Here is an 18,580-nt window from a genome sequence, read left to right as displayed (position 1 = left end):
GGACATGCCCACAGGGAAGAGTGGGATGCCCATGGATGGAGCCTTACCTTCCTTGAGAGCAGCTGCCAGGAGTGAGGCCACTTGGGGTGTTTCTCCGGAGTCAGGTTTTATGAGCAGGTGTGGTTCTACATGGACATCTTCAAAGCCACTCATGTCTCCAAGTTTTGCATAGATATTCAGCTTATCTTCTAAGTAGCTACAGATCTGTTGGTCCTGGTTACTCAAAATTCCTGCCAAGATACAAATCCATGCATTAGGCCAACAACCACCATTGTTATTGCTTACTACTCTGTATGCTGAATCACTTTTGGGAGGGGGGACCCCATCTGGCTTCATGAAACTGATTTCTGACTGTTCCATTTTTTGCCTATAATTATCATTATAAGGTTGCTTTTCAACAGTTGCATCACGCTAGTGTGCTAAGCCCAGAACACTAAAGAGGCATTGTACATCTATGTCAGAATACCTTCCCGCAGAGCCACAGCCATTTCTCAGTGGTGCAACCTCACCCAGTTGTCATGTGGTACCTTACCATGAAGAAATGGCTCCCATGTGGCGATAGGGGCTTGTGAAAGAGTTCTGTGAAGGTAGACTAAAGGGTCTTTGTTGTCAACTGCCTGCAAGCCAGAGGTGCCCCACTGCTGGAATGCCATTGGCAGTTCCTATTACTCAGAAGTCAGGGTGAACTGAGGGGTGGCGGCAGACACAGGTGTGAATGTCGGAGGCATGCCTTGTGCTCAAGGTAGATGGGTGTTCTTTACACCAAGCATTTTTTTAAAAATAGCCATTTTATTTCAAGAGAACTAGGGTGTCAGAGCTGGCTCCTGGTCCCAGCTCACAGAGGACCAACGCTGGCTGGTATTTATGTACAAAAGTCTTTATTGAAGTACAGTTTCCATTTCCACGCCGCAGCGCTCCAGCTCTACGTCTAGACTTTAGACCGGCGAAGCTCCATCTGAGTCCCCGCCCCCTGTACACCAGTTTAAGACTCTGGCTTTACTCCACCTCTTCTTTCTCCTCTGGGTCCTGCTGCCCTCCGGGGCCCCTGTCTCCCTGGATTCCTCTGAGGCTGACGATGACCCCCCTGACTCCTCCCTCTCTCTTCGGCGGGCTTTAGGACCTGGCTCTCTTCCCGGGCTGCCCACTGTGCCTCCCTCCTGTACATTTGAACTTGGCGCGCGCGCGCGTTTAACTTTCCTAATGACCGTTTCCTCACTCCCCGACGGAGGTGTGGTCAATCCTGCCTCACGTTCTCCCGCTGGCAGCGCTCCACCTGATCCCGATGCCTGGGACTCCTCCCCCCTACTGCACTCTGGGGGGGACGTGGGCCCTGATTTCCAACTGCTACTCTCTGAGTCCCCTCTGCCCCCTTCTTCCCGAGGTGTCCCCCTGGGCACTCCCCTTGCCCTGACCATGGGGGCCCCTTTCTGTGAATCCTCCGAGTCACTGGAGAGACTCAGAGACCTCGGACTACTGTCATCGCTGACATTTCCTTCAGACTCCTCCCCCTCGCTCTCCGTTTCCTCCCTCTCCTGTGACTCTTCTCCTGAACCCCTGACATCCATCCCCCCCTCGAAGCCCCCCCTTCCCCCCTCCCCTTCCTCCGGCGGGGGTGCTGGGTGCTCCGTCGTTGTGGGGGTGAATGGTGGATACGGTTCGTCCCCCGTGGCGTGCATCCAGTGAGATAAATCCGGCTCGTCCTCCGTGTCTCCGGCCACCTCGTTCTCCTCTGCTTCCATCTCCGTGCCGCCATGCTCGAACCCAACGTCCTCCCCCATCACGTCCATGTCCGTCACACCCTCGTTCCCCTCTGGGTCCGTTGCCTGCCAAGGGCCCCTCAACCACCTCTCCTCTCCTCGATTGTCCCACCAAAACGAGCGATCTGAGGCAAACCCCGAGGGCGAACCCTCCGGTGAACGTGTTTCTAATGCTGGTTCTTCGTCCGAGGTGAATCCCTGGAATGTGCTGGTAGAAAGCGTGGGTGTGAAAAGCCAGTCGTCGAAATACTCGGCTGGCATGGGCCTGTGTGGGAACAAGGCATGAAACTCCTCTTTGAGGAGAGGCTCGTCCAGGGCATAGTCCGGCACCCAACTGTTGGCGCTGGCCGGGGTACCTTCCCTTGCGAGAAAATATTCTACTCCCTCTTCCCCCCATCTCGAGTCCAAAATCTCTGTGACCTGGTTGATGGGTTCCCTTCTTGGCGACTCCCTCCTCGGGGGGGTCTCCCTATACTGGTCTGGTGCCGTGCCCTGCGCCTGAAATCGGTGAGGTGCTTTGTAGGGCGTGAGCACCGACCTATGGAACACTGGGTGCCTTCTGGATCCCTCCGGAAGTGTCAACCGGAAGGCCACCGGATTGATCTGTGCCTCAACTAGGTAAGGTCCTAGCTGCTTATGTCCAAGTTTCTTCTTAGCTAAGGATCTGGTCGGCACTGCGTGGGCCGCTAACCACACCCAGTCTCCCACCTGTATGTCTTCCCCAACCCTCCTGTGCTTGTCAGCCTGCAGTTTGTATGCGTGCTTTGCAAGCTCTAACTGCCTCCTAAGCTGCTCGTGAACTTTCTGCCGCCAAGACTTCCGCTGTCTGTGGTTCCCCTTCCCCCAGTCTCTCTAACCCCGGGAAGGTTCTGGGATGCCTCCCGTTGTTGGCGAAGAACGGCGTCACCCCTGTGGACACGTGCTTCGTGTTGTTGTAAGCGAACTCAGCGAGCGGCAGGTAGTCCACCCATGTCGTCGGCTGTTGATTTGCATAGCATCTCAGGTACTGCTGCATGATGGCGTTGACGCGCTCCGCTTGGCCGTTGGTCTGCGGGTGTCTCGCCGACGCTAGGTTGATCTTGACGTTCAGGAAACCCATCAGCTTCTGCCAGAAGCTCGAAATGAACTGGCGCCCCCTGTCGGACAAGATAGACCGTGGCAGCCCGTGCACCCTGAAGACGTGGTCTATGAACATTTTGGCGGTCTGTTCTGCCGTGGCCACCTTCGCGCACGGAATGAAGTGGGCCATTTTAGTGAACATGTCCACCACCACTAGCACTGCCGTTTTACCCCTTGAGCTGGGTAAATCCGTGACAAAGTCCAGGGCCACCCTCTCCCACGGTTCGCTCGGGGTCTGTAGCGGTTCGAGCAGTCCTGCCGGAGGCTTGTGCACTGACTTGGCCCTTTGGCAGGTGTCGCACCTCGAGACGTACTCCGCGACTTCCCCCCTCATCTTGGGCCACCAGAAATCTCTGGCAACGAGTTCTGCCGTCTTCTCTTTGCCAAAGTGCCCGGCGGTTGGCGCGTCGTGCAACTGCTGCAGTACTTTCGCACGGAGTTCGTCTCCCGGTACATAGAGTGCTCCTCTGCGGATGAGCAATCCGTCCCGTATTTGGAACTCGTTGTCTTTCACCGTTCCCTTGCGCACCTCCTCCATCTTGGCTAGTGCGAAGGAGTCCTCCTGCAGTGCTCGACGGACCGCCTCCAGGTCCACGGTTGCGGAAGCGCACGCCCACGCTTTCGGGGTGAAAATGTGCTTGGCTGCTGCTGGTGCCGCTTCTTCGAGGTATTGCGGCTTTCTGGACAGTGCATCTGCCATGATGTTGTTGTCGCCCGGGATGTATTCTATCCTGAAGTTGAAATCTGCAAAGAACTCTGCCCATCTGATGTGCCGCTGGTTCAGGAACCTTGCCGTGCGCCAGTACTCTAGGTTCTTATGATCCGTGCGAACCTGCACTGTGTGTTTGGCCCCGATGAGGAAGTGCCGCCACGCCTTGAATGCTGCATGAATGGCCAGCAACTCCCTGTCCCAGATGGTGTAGTTCTGCTCTGACTTGCTGAGCTTCCTAGAGTAGAAGGCACACGGTCTCCAGTCCCCATGCGGGTCCTCCTGCAACAGTACGGCGCCCACGGCTCTGTCTGAGGCGTCCGTCTCAACTCTCAGCGGTTTGCCGGGATTCACATGCAATAGCTGCCCTTCGGACGAGAAGAGACGCTTAAGGTTCTGGAAGGACTGCTCCGCTTGCTCCGTCCAGATGAACTTCTTCTTCTTGGAGCTGAGCGTGTCGGTAATGGCCGCTGTCTGCATTGCGAACCCCTTGATGAACTTGCGGTAAAAGTTGGCGAACCCCACAAACCGCTGGACCTCCTTCCGATTGCGCGGGCTCTTCCAGTCCAACACTGCGCGAACCTTGGCGCTGTCCATGGCGAGCCCCTTGTCCGACAGCTTGTAGCCCAGGAAATCCACCTCCTTCCTGTCGAACTGGCACTTCTCCAGCTTGGCGTATAGCCGATGCTCCTGCAGTCGCTGCAGAACCTCCTTGACGTCCCCCTCGTGGGTCTCCTCAGATTCCGAGAATATCAGGATGTCGTCCAAGAAGCAGACGCATTTCTTGTAGAGGAGACCCGCCAGGACGTGATGCATGAAGGCTTGAAAACAGTGGGCGCCATTTTGTAAACCGAAGGGCATAACTCTGTATTCATATGTGCCCAGGGGCGTGAACATGGCAGTCTTCCACTCGTCCCCCTCCCGTATGCGAATCAGGTTGTACGCCCCTCGCAGATCCAACTTTGTAAAAACGCGTCCTTTCCTCACCGTTGCAAGCAGGTCATCTATTTTGGGCATAGGAAAGGCTGTGGGCTTGGTCTTTGAATTTAAGAGCCTGAAATCCACTACAAGCCTCTTTTGGGGCGTGTCCTTTTTCTTCACAAAGAATACAGGACTGCCCCCTGCTGCTTTCGACTCCCGGATGAAACCGCGCTTCAAGTTGAGGTCTATGAACTCCTTGAGCTCCTGCAGCTCGTCTTCAGACATGGAATACAATTTCCCGGCTGGCAGCGTCGCCCCTGGTAGGAGGTCAATCTGGCAGTCATAGGGCCTGTGGGGAGGCAGCTTGTCCGCTTCCTTCTCGCAGAAAACCTCCAAAAACGCTGCGTACTTGCGTGGCACTGCTTGCAGCGTGCTTAGTTGTAGCTGCGTGTCTTCCCCTCCTTCTTCCGGGCTAGGAAGAATGCAATGTTCCGCGCAATAGGAGGAACCGAAGGTCAGTTGGCGCTGGTACCACGCCAATGCTGGACTGTGCCTGTGCAGCCAACTCATGCCCAAGACCACCGGCGTGCCCGACAGTTTGGTGACGTTGAAGCTGATGACCTCTTGGTGATTTCCAATCCGCATCACCAGTGGCTGCGTTTGTTGCACCACCTGCCCCCCTAACAAGTCTCTGCCATCCACCGTGACAACCTTCAGGGGCAGCGTGGCTGGTAGCAGTGGTATATTGTGCTGCTGAATAAAATCCAGTCCTATAAAGTCGGCGTTGCTGCCGGAGTCAATGGTGATCGGCACTTCCAGAGTGCTTCCGTTGGGCAGTTGGAGAGACGCTGTAAGCTGCACCACTGGTTTGGGTGGGAGGGGGTCTGTGGGCTGCAAAATCTCTGGGGATTGCTTCACTGACTTGTCTGGCTGGACCCCAGTGCTTCTTCCTCCAGCCAGACTCTGCCGTTTCCCTGCAGTGGTTCTCCCTGGTAAGCTGGGTTTGATACTGTTGCAGAGGCTGCAGTGTGCTTATGGAGCCTCTGGGGACACTCTTTCGCCATGTGCTGGGCACTGTCACAGATGTAGCACTTCCTGTTCCCTCTAGGAAGCTTCGCTTTGGCTGCTCCCGGTGGGAAGGCTCTGGTAGCTGACTGAGCCCTGGCACCTCCAATCTCCATCGGTTCTTCCCCCCCTCCTTGGGGGGGTGTGGATTGCGCACGCGCTGCATCTTTGGGAAAAAGGGGAGGTGCTTTCGCTGGTGTACGTCCCCAACGCCCTTCGTCTCTGTTCCATGGACGTTCTTCCAAACGCACGCCGATTTCCAGCGCCCTCTGAACCACTTGTTGAGTGGTCTTAGGTCTCTCTCCCCTTGCAATCTCATCTTTCACATTTGCATTCAATCCTTCCCAGAAAAGGTCTCTGACTGGAGCAGAATTCTTCTCCCACCCCAGCGCGTGGACTAATGCAAAAAAGCGGGCATGATACTGCCTTACACTGGCTTTGCCTTGTTTGAGACCATGTATGTCTCTTCTGGCAAGATCGACGTCTATCTTCGATAAAAAACATGAATCCATCGCTTTAATGAACGCATCCGCATCTTGGAGCGCCGGATCATTATCTCTCCATAAATTTCTCAGCCACGCTTTGGCTTCCCCATGCAAATGGGATAGGATAAACCCCACTTTTTCTCTTTCATCTCTAAAGTCCTTTTCCAGCAGATTCAGCGCAAAGAGCAAGTCTGCTCGGAAATTAGGGTACTGTGGTAAACTCCCGTCAAAATGGGATACCAGACTGCCTCCCCTTTTCCCCAGCCCTATGCCCTCTGGTTTGTGTCCCGGTTGCCCTTGTCTAGTGAGCATGTCCAACCTGGCTTGGAGATCCTTGCAGACTGTATCCATTTCCTCTTCCCTTTTTCTGGAGGCACGCACCTCTGCGTTGAGTTGAACCACAGCATTTCGCAGGTCTGTCCATTCCTGTTCTGTAGTCATCTTGTCTGATTCTTGTGAGCTCGCAAAGCACCACTTCTCTCCCCTCGCTACGTAGACTCACGTTGCGAGGTTCTTGGTGGAAAATCTTTCTGGGATGGAGCTTACTGTCAGAGCTGGCTCCTGGTCCCAGCTCACAGAGGACCAACGCTGGCTGGTATTTATGTACAAAAGTCTTTATTGAAGTACAGTTTCCATTTCCACGCCGCAGCGCTCCAGCTCTACGTCTAGACTTTAGACCGGCGAAGCTCCATCTGAGTCCCCGCCCCCTGTACACCAGTTTAAGACTCTGGCTTTACTCCACCTCTTCTTTCTCCTCTGGGTCCTGCTGCCCTCCGGGGCCCCTGTCTCCCTGGATTCCTCTGAGGCTGACGATGACCCCCCTGACTCCTCCCTCTCTCTTCGGCGGGCTTTAGGACCTGGCTCTCTTCCCGGGCTGCCCACTGTGCCTCCCTCCTGTACATTTGAACTTGGCGCGCGCGCGCGTTTAACTTTCCTAATGACCGTTTCCTCACTCCCCGACGGAGGTGTGGTCAATCCTGCCTCACGTTCTCCCGCTGGCAGCGCTCCACCTGATCCCGATGCCTGGGACTCCTCCCCCCTACTGCACTCTGGGGGGGACGTGGGCCCTGATTTCCAACTGCTACTCTCTGAGTCCCCTCTGCCCCCTTCTTCCCGAGGTGTCCCCCTGGGCACTCCCCTTGCCCTGACCATGGGGGCCCCTTTCTGTGAATCCTCCGAGTCACTGGAGAGACTCAGAGACCTCGGACTACTGTCATCGCTGACATTTCCTTCAGACTCCTCCCCCTCGCTCTCCGTTTCCTCCCTCTCCTGTGACTCTTCTCCTGAACCCCTGACATAGGGCAAATCCCATACCTTGACATTTTTGAATTTTGGCTGCTCTGGCTTCAGCTATTCTTCGGTCCTCATCAGATTCACTCATTTTTCCTTCTTCCTCTGGACAACTGGGTGAAATGTAAACAAAGAGAATACAGCCAACTCTCTCTCTCCTTCCCTCTCAGGCAATTAATGTATAAATAGAGGTGTGTATGTGCAGACACACACGCACCACAAGAAGCAAAACATATGCACTTTCCACTTAAGAGTATATGCAAAATCTCAATTTGTGTCATTCCACAATGGCTATTCCTGGTCTTGACATGTTTAGAAGAATAACCTCAGAGAAAATGTATTGGATCAGATTATTTTGTTGCTGTGAACCACCTTGTGTATAGTAATATAGAAAGGCAGTATATAACTTAAAAGTGAAGTGAAGTGAAATGTGACAACTGATTCGTTTTTTTAAAATGGAGCACAATATGAAGCAAATAAGCTTGCAGGACAATCCTATGAATGTTTACTTGGAAGCAAGTTCTACTGTATTCAATGGAATTTACTGGCGCTTAAGCATGTTCAGGATCGCAGCCTTAACAGCTATGTATTTTCTATCACTGGTAACTACAGTTTAATGATCTGCCATGCTACCTGTATATGTCTCCTTAAGAAAATCACGTCGATAAAAGAAAATCTGCCAAACCAAAATCAAATCTGAACCAGCATTTCTAGACATGATTTACACTCAAGTAAGTAAGTAAGTAAGTAAGTAAGTAAATAAATAAATGTTTTTTAAAAAGCAATGCAGAAGGGGTCTGTCTGTACCTCTCCACTGCCTCTTGAACCTGCCTCATCCAATGACTGCGCTCCTCTTTGGAACTGGTATGAATTTCATACATCTCGGGCCCAGTAGACGAGGCACTAATCAGGAACATCCCTCTCTCCTCATTGGCTACTTCTCTGACAATAAGTTTCTGGAGGGCTATAACTGCAGGTTTCTGGTCCTACACAGAAGAAACCACAAAGTATTTATTATTACTATCATCATCATCATTACTATATTACTACTCCTACTTCTACTACCACCACCAACCCTACAACAGCAGGTCCCAGGGCAGGTTACAAACATTTAAAATTAAGAATTTAAAACAGATTAAAGTCACAGGAATAGGGCAGGCCCTGAAAACACACATTTCAGGTGTCAAAGGCCACAGTAAAAGGGTGTGTTGTCGGTAGAATGTCAGAGCAAGTTTTAATCATGGAAACTTTGGGAGAACAATTATGTTTGAAATGCACTGCAGGTCTTTGCAGATACCAGTATCTATCAGGACTAGTATAACTCGCTTTATTCGGGAAAGCACATGGTTTTTCATGTTACTGAATGTGCCTTGCATTTTCCTTTAATGTGGCTTGTGTTGCAGAATAAAATCATTGAATGCACTGGTAAAATGTCTCTTGCATACTAAAAACTCTTATTACTGAATGGATAATAATAAACATGTTCCAAGACTTCTGGGGTGAGATACTTAGGATACTTTTTATTTAAATGCACTGGGCTTTAAAATACATAACTTTGGCTGGATCATGCCCAGTGTTTATTACGTTCACATATTATAAATAAAGTATTTAACCCTTGTGTAAAAAAAGTATTTATTCACAGCATACTTGGGATTTTGTTAAACTACACAGCAGCATATAAATGTTTGAAATAAATAAACCTTGATAAAAGGTTTTATGATTAGACCCGATACCAAAAAGAAACCCTGATATAACTAACATGCAGGTACCAAAAGAAGAAATCCGGATAAAGGCATTGTTACACGATATAATACAAAAGTGAAATTAACATTTTTAGATAATCATACTTACAACAGCTGCAAAAATATATTTTTGATCTTTTTCTTGTAAAAACAACATCACGTCGTTTAGAAGGAGGGCTAATATATCTTTCAAAAAAGAAAGGAAATAAGTATCACCAATTAATTTCTTACTTCATCATAACAAATTAAAAAAATGGAAGCAAACACAATTAAAATACATAAATAAAAATGTCTGAAAGGCACCTACATCTAAACCACTAAGACTAAATTAAAATTCTAAAAATGACTTTAAAACATTTCTTCTTTTATCTTGGGAAACAAATAGAATCCTTGCCTTACAACTGATTTTCCAGCACTAGGCTCAAGATAAAACAATTTTTACCAAGGTCTTCACCATTCGAGGAAATTCTCCCCTGCCCTCCCCACCAAAGGCCTCGGCAGAAACTTTACTTTAAATAAGTAAATTGCACATGAATGGTTTGGGACCAGACTGCTTAGAACAAGGCTGGGAAGAAGGTAAATCATTATCTACTAGAAGATTGCTAGGAGATTTGTAGCAGATCACCTATAGTAGAAGGGTTTCTGACTCAATTGTCCAACAGCAGCAACAACTAAATAGCCTTCTCTCCCCATCCTGCAAATAGCTTGGGAGTACATTTGTGTGGAAATAATTTGTGAGCTTGGTTCAAGTATTGATCACATATTTCTAGGCTGCACATATAGTAGGCTCAAAAACATCCAGTTACTTAATACTTTTATGTACTTCTGCCTTGTCTTTGCCACTGTTAGACTTGGCTCAGACTGGTGGACCTCAGCACAAATATCCCACTAGCCTGAAGTCTGGCTACCTTTACTAGAAGGACTGCCTGCCCTGAAATCAATCTCAGAGTGTCTTGATCTCTGGCCCACCACTAAGAACCATGAGATTAGTGGGCACCATGGACAGGGACTTTTCGGTGATGGCCCCACAACTCTGGAATTCCCTTTGCACAAATTCCAAAGGAAATGCCTGCTTATTGGTGGCTTTTAAGTGGATTTAAAATATATATTTTTAATTTGCTGCGCCTTCCATTGATGGCTTTGTTTGACTACATTTTTTATAATGTTATATTGTTTGACATATTGTATTTATTAACTGCTGTGAGCTGCCTTGTGAAGGCTTTACCCTGAAATACAGAATATAAATATGTGAAAAAACAAATACATTTAAACCCACAGTTTTGAGGAGGTTTAAAGCTCTTCAAAACTGTGGTTTAAGAATCACATTAGAAAGCAAGCCACTCATGTCAAATATGTTACAACCAGAACTACTTTTGTTATCTTTCCTTATTTTTGTGGAAAGGGATAAATGATCGAACAATCTTAACTTTAGGAGGAAATTTAATATAAGAAAATGGTGCGAGTATCTGTTTAATACTCAGTGTTTCAAATCTGTAAAGGCAAACCAGAGGACTGTGTTCTCTTTTCCATCATGTATATGGATCAGTGCCTAAATATGAGACACCTTTTCCTGCAGAATACTTTTTTATGCCATTGAGTCAGAAACCCATGTCTCTTGTTTAGAAGCCAAAGAGAAATAACAACACACAATTCTTCAAAAGCATGCAAGGAACTTAAAACTGCAAGGACCTTTGAAGCGTCCTGTAGCCGTTTTCCAATAGACTAAACCTTCATGCAGAAGTGTCCTCTCTTTCTTGATCAGATCCTGCTTCCTGAAAACATGGCCATTTTTCAGCTTGGTATATGTTTTGTTTTCAATCTTACTGAGAATCTCCATCAATTTCTGTTTTTTCTCATATTCATTGACTTGCAAATCAACCGCTGCAATCATATCCTTGATTAGGCAAAGGGCTTTGCATAAGTCCTGGTGTTCTTCAGTTCCTTCTATAGAGAAGCAAACAAATATATATACACAAATATAAGAATATATACACACACACTCTGTATAAGCAAAGAAGAGAAACCATTTCTCCTTAAATAACTGGAGTGGATTTTCACAAGAGATGCCCAAGCGCATGTTTTTCAATTTATTTCTGTACATAGTTCATGGCCTATGAATTCCACCCTAAAAAATTCTGATTAAATATGTGGTTCTGAGGCTTTTCGTGTATGTGGTTTGAGACGAAAGCACATATAATGATCATAACTGTTCCAGAATTAATATCTGCATTCCTTTTCCATGCAACATATGCTTGCTTTGTATTACTGAAAATATGGCTTCTGCCCTTCTGGGTCCCAGTAATAATCAATGTGACGAAGATATAATGGCCAGGCCAGTTCTTGCCACTGCTTTCATTCAAGAAAAAAAAACACCTTGACGAAATGGGTTCCTATAAAAGCAAATGGAAGGGAGACGTGAAATTCTGATCCACCTGTTGTTTACTTTAGGTGGACATTTTCCTGTTCTCAATGTGAGAAACTAGGGAAAATCTTTGGTGCCCCTAGTGTTATTCAGCAGAGCAAACCTTGAGAATTTCTGATGGCATGTGAATTAAAATTATGGCTTACCTTTGGAATACTGCAATATTCTCTCCACCAGAACTGGGTACTTTGTGATTCTTTGAGTAACAAGCAGAATACATTCTGGGATTCCTCTACGTCGAGCCAAAAGATTACTGTTCCGTAGCTTTAAAAACAGATAGAATTTTTAAATACAGCCCTTGTTTGATGTATTTGATACGCAGGTTATGTTTAGCCTATGTTTAACAGGGTCCTCTTTTTCTGATTAAATCCAATGAAAATTCATATTATTCTCTTTATCTAGCTACAACATTTGTATGATGCAGTCAATAAGATAACTAACTATATAACTGAATTGTTCTGAAGGATATGATAAGTTCCCCAAGTCAGTGAATCATTAGAGCAGCCATCCCTAACCCATTGCTTCCCATCTGGCATTGTAATACAACACCCATCATCCTTGACCATAGGCCATGCTGGCCGAGGCTGATGGGCGTTGAGTCCAACAACATCCAGGGGGAAGATGCTTTCTGGAATGCAACTATAACACTTATGTAAATAAGCATTCCTACCTGTGATACCTTTTTTCTTTTCTTTTTTACATTGTGAATATCTCCTGCCAGATTAAGGTAATTTTTACTTATCTTAGTTTTAGCGTTTGCATCATCAATCTGGTCAATAGAAAACAAGGTCTTCAATGGATTAACTAGTGTGAATTATTACTTTAGTTTGAAAGGTTATTGTGGTGGTTTTGAAATAAAAATAATCCAACGAAAGAAGACCAGCACTAGTGGCTGGAAGACCTGGGATGCTGCAGAGGACAACTAACTATCGTTGGTGGCGTCCAACATATCTCTTTTGCTCCTTCTGAGCCTAGTGAGAAGACCTAGCCCTGAATATCTCAGAACTATATTCAAGCTAGGCATCTGTGGGTCATCAGAACACAGCAAAATTCAGCACTAAGGGGGTCGGGTTAGCTTCCTTGCTTTGTGTTGCTAATCTTGATTTGCATTTGTTATTAAATTTAGATTTTATTGTAATATTAAATACGTTGACTTTGTCGTATTTGAATTTGTTGTTAAGTTTTGTAAGAAACTATGTGGATTTCTTTGGCAAGGGGGGTTTCCCCCAAATCTGATACTGTATTTTGATAGTAAGTTGAAATTCATTGTAAGCTTTACTAAAGTGATTTTACACTCAATTTGTTAAATTTTACATTTGTTAAAGCCTCACTTACAGCTATGGGCCTGTTTTTAGAATAGAATTTAGCTCAACAACATAAATGACCTATGCCGGTTAATTTTGTGCCTGCACAAGGTAATATATTCAGTTCTTTAAAAGAAACCTCTGTTAAAGAAAAATTAATTATATAATAATTAATGAATAATAATAATTTGCATAGGACTTTCAAGTGTTCAAAGTGCTTCACATACATGATCCAGTATCCCCATGATCATTATCTCTCATCGTACAGACTGAGGAGGGGGAGATTGAGGATGAAAGAGAATGACTTGCTTAGGGCTACTAGTGAATTCAAGGCACACAAAGTGACTTCCAGATTTGCAGCTCAGACTCGAGCCTCTGTGCTACGCCAGCTTTGTTCAGGCATGTTACTATTAAGGATTCATTCATTCCAGCATTTTTTCTACAGAACTAGCTGAGATTCCTGGATTGCAGGGAGTTGGACTAGATGACCTTTGGGGTCCCTTTCATCTCTACACTTTTATGATTCTAACTCACCTGCTATTGCCAACTTACTTTGATGAAGTTCTGAAACTTTTTATTTTGTTGCAGTTCTTTGAAAAGACTCACTGCTTCTTTCTGATGACTACAAAATTCCCCATATATCATCTTCATTTTGTTTGCATTCTCTTCTGAAAACTGATAAAAAGCAGCAATTAAAAATAGTACTCATGGAATATCAAATGCCTTACATTGAAAATGTTACTAAACCATACAAAGTCATGCACATCAGTCAGATTAATGGCTAACCTCTGAAGGCAGTGGGAATCAAATAAAGTCTACACATGTCTGACTATAATTTATGTATTCAGTGGAGAGTTTTCACGTAAGTAATAAGACTAAGATGTAGGCCACCCCACCTCAAATATTTAATTGTGGCCAAAGATATCCAAAGGATTATTTTTAACAAAGACTAATTCACTATACGAGGAAATAAGTAAAGCCATTTATAGGTCAGATGTGGAGACTGGTTATGTCCTGCATTATGAACTTAAGTAATAAAATCCCATCCCACCCCCAAAATCCTCATGAAAATTCACCAGCATTTTGTATGCTGTTTTGAATAATATTCACATTTTTGAAACCAATTTCCCCTCATATTTGTGTGTGTGTGTGTTTTCAAGGGGTTAGTCTGCATGGTACCGGACTCCCTTGTAATTCCTGGGGTTAAAATCTCATGAGGATTCCATTGCTGAATTAGCTAGGCAGGTTCTTTGTGATATAAAGGTCATAGCTGTCACCATAGGTACCACCTAAGTATGGTCTAACAAAGGAAGTTGCTCTGTGCCAGAGGGCAAAAGGGTGGGCCCCCTCCCTCACCTGGCTGATAATGAGAAAGACGGAAGTCACAGGGTTTCGTGAGCTGAGAGCTGGGCTAGAAGAAGGGAGAAGCCAGGGAGACAGAGCCATGCTTGACTTCTGTCTGAATCCAAGGCTGTGACCAAGGGAGACACAAGACCTTCTAAGGTGCTGTGAGCCTCCCCATCTTGGGGTCAGGTTGTATATATGTGTAAATAAAACATATATCTGAAACACACCACAGTCTCTGCTCTCCCCCATTCGAAGGAAACCAAATCCTGGAACCTCTGGGAGTGGCGTGCAACAGCATGTTATTTTCACTAATACAGTGGTACCCCGCAAGACGAATGCCTCGCAAGACGGAAAACCCGCTAGACGAAAGGGTTTTCCGTTTTTCGATGCGCTTCGCAGGATGAATTTCCCTATGGGCTTGCTTCGCAAGACGAAAATGTCTTGCGAGTCTTGAGATTTTTTTTCGCTCCCCACCCCCTTTTTCTAAGCCGCTAAACCGCTAATAGCCTTTTAGCAGCTAATCCGCTAATCCCTTAAGCCTTTAATAGCCGCTAATAACCGCTAATAGCACTAATCCGCTAAGCCGCTAATAGGGTTGCTTCGCAAGATGAAAAAACTGCTAGACGAAGAGACTCGTGGAACGAATTAATTTCGTCTTGCGAGGCACCACTGTACATGCATTTATTGTGTACACTAGTATATGCATTTTGGTACACATTACTGGGCAGGAGAAAGGCACTGCAAAATTTGGAGAAGTGAGAATTTTGAAATATGGCTGTTTCAGTTGACGTTTCGTTTTGCAAAGTGCAAATTACGGAGGTTCACTTCACAGACGGGATCAAAATTTTCCTCCCATTCCTAGTTAGATATTCAAGTTGTAAACCTTGCAGATTACTAATATTGAATTACATTTCTCCTCCGTCCCTACTAAATAGTAAGTCCCACTGAGCACAGTAAAGTTAATAAGAGTAAAAATGAATAAAATTGTTCAGTTCAGTGTCTTACCTGCTGCACAAGGATGTCTCCAATTCTGCTAATAACAAAATTTCTATCACTGCCCTCCTCACATGATTCCTGTCGTCTTTCCTTCATACTGCAGAAGAACTGCTGGTGAAGTTCTAGCAGTTCATCTAAACAGGGGAATATTTTGTCCACAGTGCTGTGATCCAGCTGCAATTCTTCTTTCATTCCTTTTCTGAATATTTTAGACATAATGAATAGGGTATGGATGTGATGTACTTCTGTCTGCATCAGCTCTGCAGTGAAGAAAAAGAAAGTGCACAATTAAATAAATCAAAATTGACTTCCAATAAACTAACAATCCCATATTAAAAAAGCGGGGTTAAGGCCAGCATACAAGGACACAATACAGTCGTACCTTGGTTTTCGAACAACTTAGTTCTTGGATGTTTTGGCTCCCGAACATGACTGTTCCAGTTTGCGAACTATTTTTGGAAGCTGAATGTCCGATGGTGCTTCCGTGGCTTCCGATTGGCTGCAGGAGCTTCCTGCAGCTAATCAGAAGCCGCGCTTTTGGTTTCGGAACGTTTTGGAAGTCAAACGCTTTTGGTTTCCGAACACACTTTTGGTTTCCAGACTTTTGGAAGTTGAATGGACTTCCAGACTTCTGGAATGGATTCCGTTCGACTTCCAAAGTACAACTATATATGGTAAGCAAAGTAGAAGGAATGTATCTGCTATTACAAGGCATGTACAGTGGTACCTCAGGTTAAAGGCATGTACAGTGGTACCTCAGGTTAAAAACTTAATTTGTTCTGGAGGTCCGTTCTTAACCTGACACTGTTCTTAACCTGAAGCACCATTTTAAGCTAATGGGGCCTCCCGCTGCTGCCGCACTGCTGATGCACGATTTCTGTTCTCATCCTGAAGCAAAGTTCTTAACCCGAGGTACTATTTCTGAGTTAGCAGAGTCTGTAACCTGAAGCATATGTAACCCAAGTTACCACTGTAGTACATGCAAGCAGTACTCCAGAATCATCAAAATAAGTACAATTTTAGCAATTAATGATACATTTTCATTATCTCCGGTGCAAGAAAAAATGTGGGTACATTGTGATGAACACACTAGTTGTACTTTGTTTGCCATATACTGTGTCTTTGTATGCTGGCCTGAACCCCTGGGTTTTTTTTTTCCTGTTTGTGTATGTTTTCATACAGCAGGTTCCTTATTTCTGTGCTCACTAGCAATCCCGGCATGGCATAGCAATCCCCCTCATCATCTGTATCTAGTTATACAGAACATTAGACTAAATTTTAGAATACTAACCAAAAATCACATCTTGCCGTTTGATAATATCCTTTTCTTGCTTATTGCAAAATGAAGGGTCGACAACAAGACTCCAGGATTCTGCCTCAAATTCTAATGCATCGGTGCTGAGGTCGCTCCACAGAGAGGCATCAACGTCGTCTGTAGCTATCAAAGTAAACAGTATTTAATATACTAGCCACATAAATATGAGCATGTGAAGGTGGAACTCAGGCAGTGATTAGATAATAACATAAATCAGACGTAGGGTTGATTTTTTTGGTGCACACAAGCAACACTGATGGACCTCAGTTATGAGATTGCATGAGCACATGACGCGAATCGGGAAGTCACAGATAGGGCTGAAAATGTGTGATTCTGCATCTCAGGCCTTCTTCCATATATACGGACTCAAATACAGTGGTACCTTGGTTTAAGAACAGCTTAGTTTATGAACAACTTGGATTAAGAACGCTGCAAACCCGGAAGTAGGTGTTTTGGTTTGTGAACTTTGCCTTGGAAGCAGAACATGTTCCCCTTCCTGTTGAGTGTGTTCCATTTGTAAATTGAATCCCCCGCTGCTATGGGAAAGCACGCCTTGGTTTAAGAACACTTTGGTTTAAGAACAGACTTCCAGAACGGATTAAGTTCATAAACCAAGGTACCACTGTAATGAGATCCTGTTCAGAGACCCTGCTGCGGGTGTGCCACACAAACACATGCACCAAGTGAGGGAGAAAGAGGAGGGAGAAAGGTTGTTTTCTGCTGCTCCAGAGAAGCGGACACGGAGCAATGGATCCAAACTACAAGAAAGAAGATTCCACCTAAACATTAGGAAGAACTTCCTGACAGTAAGAGCTGTTCGACAGTGGAATTTGCTGCCAAGGAGTGTGGTGGAGTCTCCTTCTTTGGAGGTCTTTAAGCAGAGGCTTGACAACCATATGTCAGGAGTGCTCTGATGGTGTTTCCTGCTTGGCAGGGGGTTGGACTTGATGGCCCTTGTGGTCTCTTCCAACTCTATGATTCTATGATTCTAAGTGTGTTGGCTGCTGGTAGAGGGCCCTCCGATGATAGAATTAATCCCTAGAGAGGCTCACATAACGCCTTCCCTATGGTCATTTCAGCATGAAGACCTTTTAGTTTTTCCACGTCTTCTTAATAAATCTGTGGTCTTATTGTTCTGAACCATAGTTTATATGCTTTTGCATTTCTCTCTGCTGGAAGAAGCATTATGCTGGAAACTACTTTTATGCAAATGAATTTTCATGCTGTTTTATCATTTCTATGTTGTGAGCTGTCTAGGAAAGAATGTTAGCAGGTGGGCATACATAAATATGTTAAATTGTTTTTAGTGTTAAATCACTTTGAGGTGTTTCATAGGAGGTGGTGCATAAATAAATAAATCCATATAGACAAGAAAACCACTAGAAAAGAGATAGATAGATATGCATTTTTAAAAGCATGATGCTGAGATGAAAAGGTAGCTGGTCCTTGCAAGCAAGAACTATAAAGCTTGCAAAGCTCTTGTGATCCTTGCTGCAGAATTAGGAATAATGGCAATGGAAATGGGAGCAGATGTTTACTTATTCGTCATTACAAGTGGTACTATTTTATACACACTTCTTGTTAATATATTACACATTTACACATGTCGATAGTATCACATTGAGTTCCCCATATACCTTCAATTATAAAAGAGTCAACTGACGAAGCGGTCCCTATTGATTGCAACAGCTCTTCAGAGTGAGACCTAGATCTCCAGCTGCTGGTATCGGCATCTGATTCCAAAGGTGACATGGATTTCCTAGGGTAAAGCAAAACCGTGCAGGTGTAGTGACTCATTTAGATAGCATCATGTTTATTGCAAGACATCAGAGAGTGCCATTTTACCTTTCAAAACTGGTACCTGGAACACTTTTGGATAAGGGGTTTGATGGCTGCAATACATCTTTTTTTACAGTAGATAATCCAATGGGTGTTGAGGTAGAAGGGTGCATTGAGGACATTGTTGGCTGTGGAATATCTCTGAATGATGGATCTGGAAAGTCAAAAGTTTCAGGTATTTCAGATATTGGACAAGTTTAACAAAGTGCTCTGTGTCTTTGGGGGAAAGCTGCAGCTTAGAGGGTGAGCACATGATTTACATGTAAGAG

At 45.4% G+C, this 18,580-nt stretch overlaps 1 protein-coding gene across 11 annotated transcripts in view; it reads right to left on the bottom strand.

The window, feature by feature from the left end:
• The window catches only part of ARHGEF28 (Rho guanine nucleotide exchange factor 28), a 136,093-nt gene that overhangs the window by 31,489 nt on the left and 86,024 nt on the right, over positions 1-18,580 (bottom strand). For 7 of the 11 annotated variants that reach the window (XM_083403621.1, XM_083403614.1, XM_083403619.1 and 4 more), the window contains 11 exons: positions 18,318-18,465; positions 18,110-18,231; positions 16,449-16,595; positions 15,167-15,417; positions 13,367-13,489; positions 11,657-11,774; positions 10,778-11,032; positions 9,198-9,274; positions 8,154-8,332; positions 7,371-7,459; positions 48-230 (listed from right to left, as the gene is read on the bottom strand). In XM_083403621.1, coding sequence (XP_083259747.1) covers positions 48-230; positions 7,371-7,459; positions 8,154-8,332; positions 9,198-9,274; positions 10,778-11,032; positions 11,657-11,774; positions 13,367-13,489; positions 15,167-15,417; positions 16,449-16,595; positions 18,110-18,231; positions 18,318-18,465 — 1,692 coding nt within the window. The remainder of the gene's footprint in view (positions 1-47; positions 231-7,370; positions 7,460-8,153; positions 8,333-9,197; positions 9,275-10,777; positions 11,033-11,656; positions 11,775-13,366; positions 13,490-15,166; positions 15,418-16,448; positions 16,596-18,109; positions 18,232-18,317; positions 18,466-18,580) is intronic. The other 4 variants (XM_083403618.1, XM_083403622.1, XM_083403623.1 and 1 more) reach the window with 1 other exon arrangement.

Source organism: Podarcis tiliguerta, assembly GCF_965153285.1.
Source record: "Podarcis tiliguerta genome assembly, chromosome: 11".
NCBI classification, from domain to species: Eukaryota; Metazoa; Chordata; class Lepidosauria; order Squamata; family Lacertidae; genus Podarcis; species Podarcis tiliguerta.
This window is presented reverse-complemented; position numbering and strand designations above follow the sequence as displayed.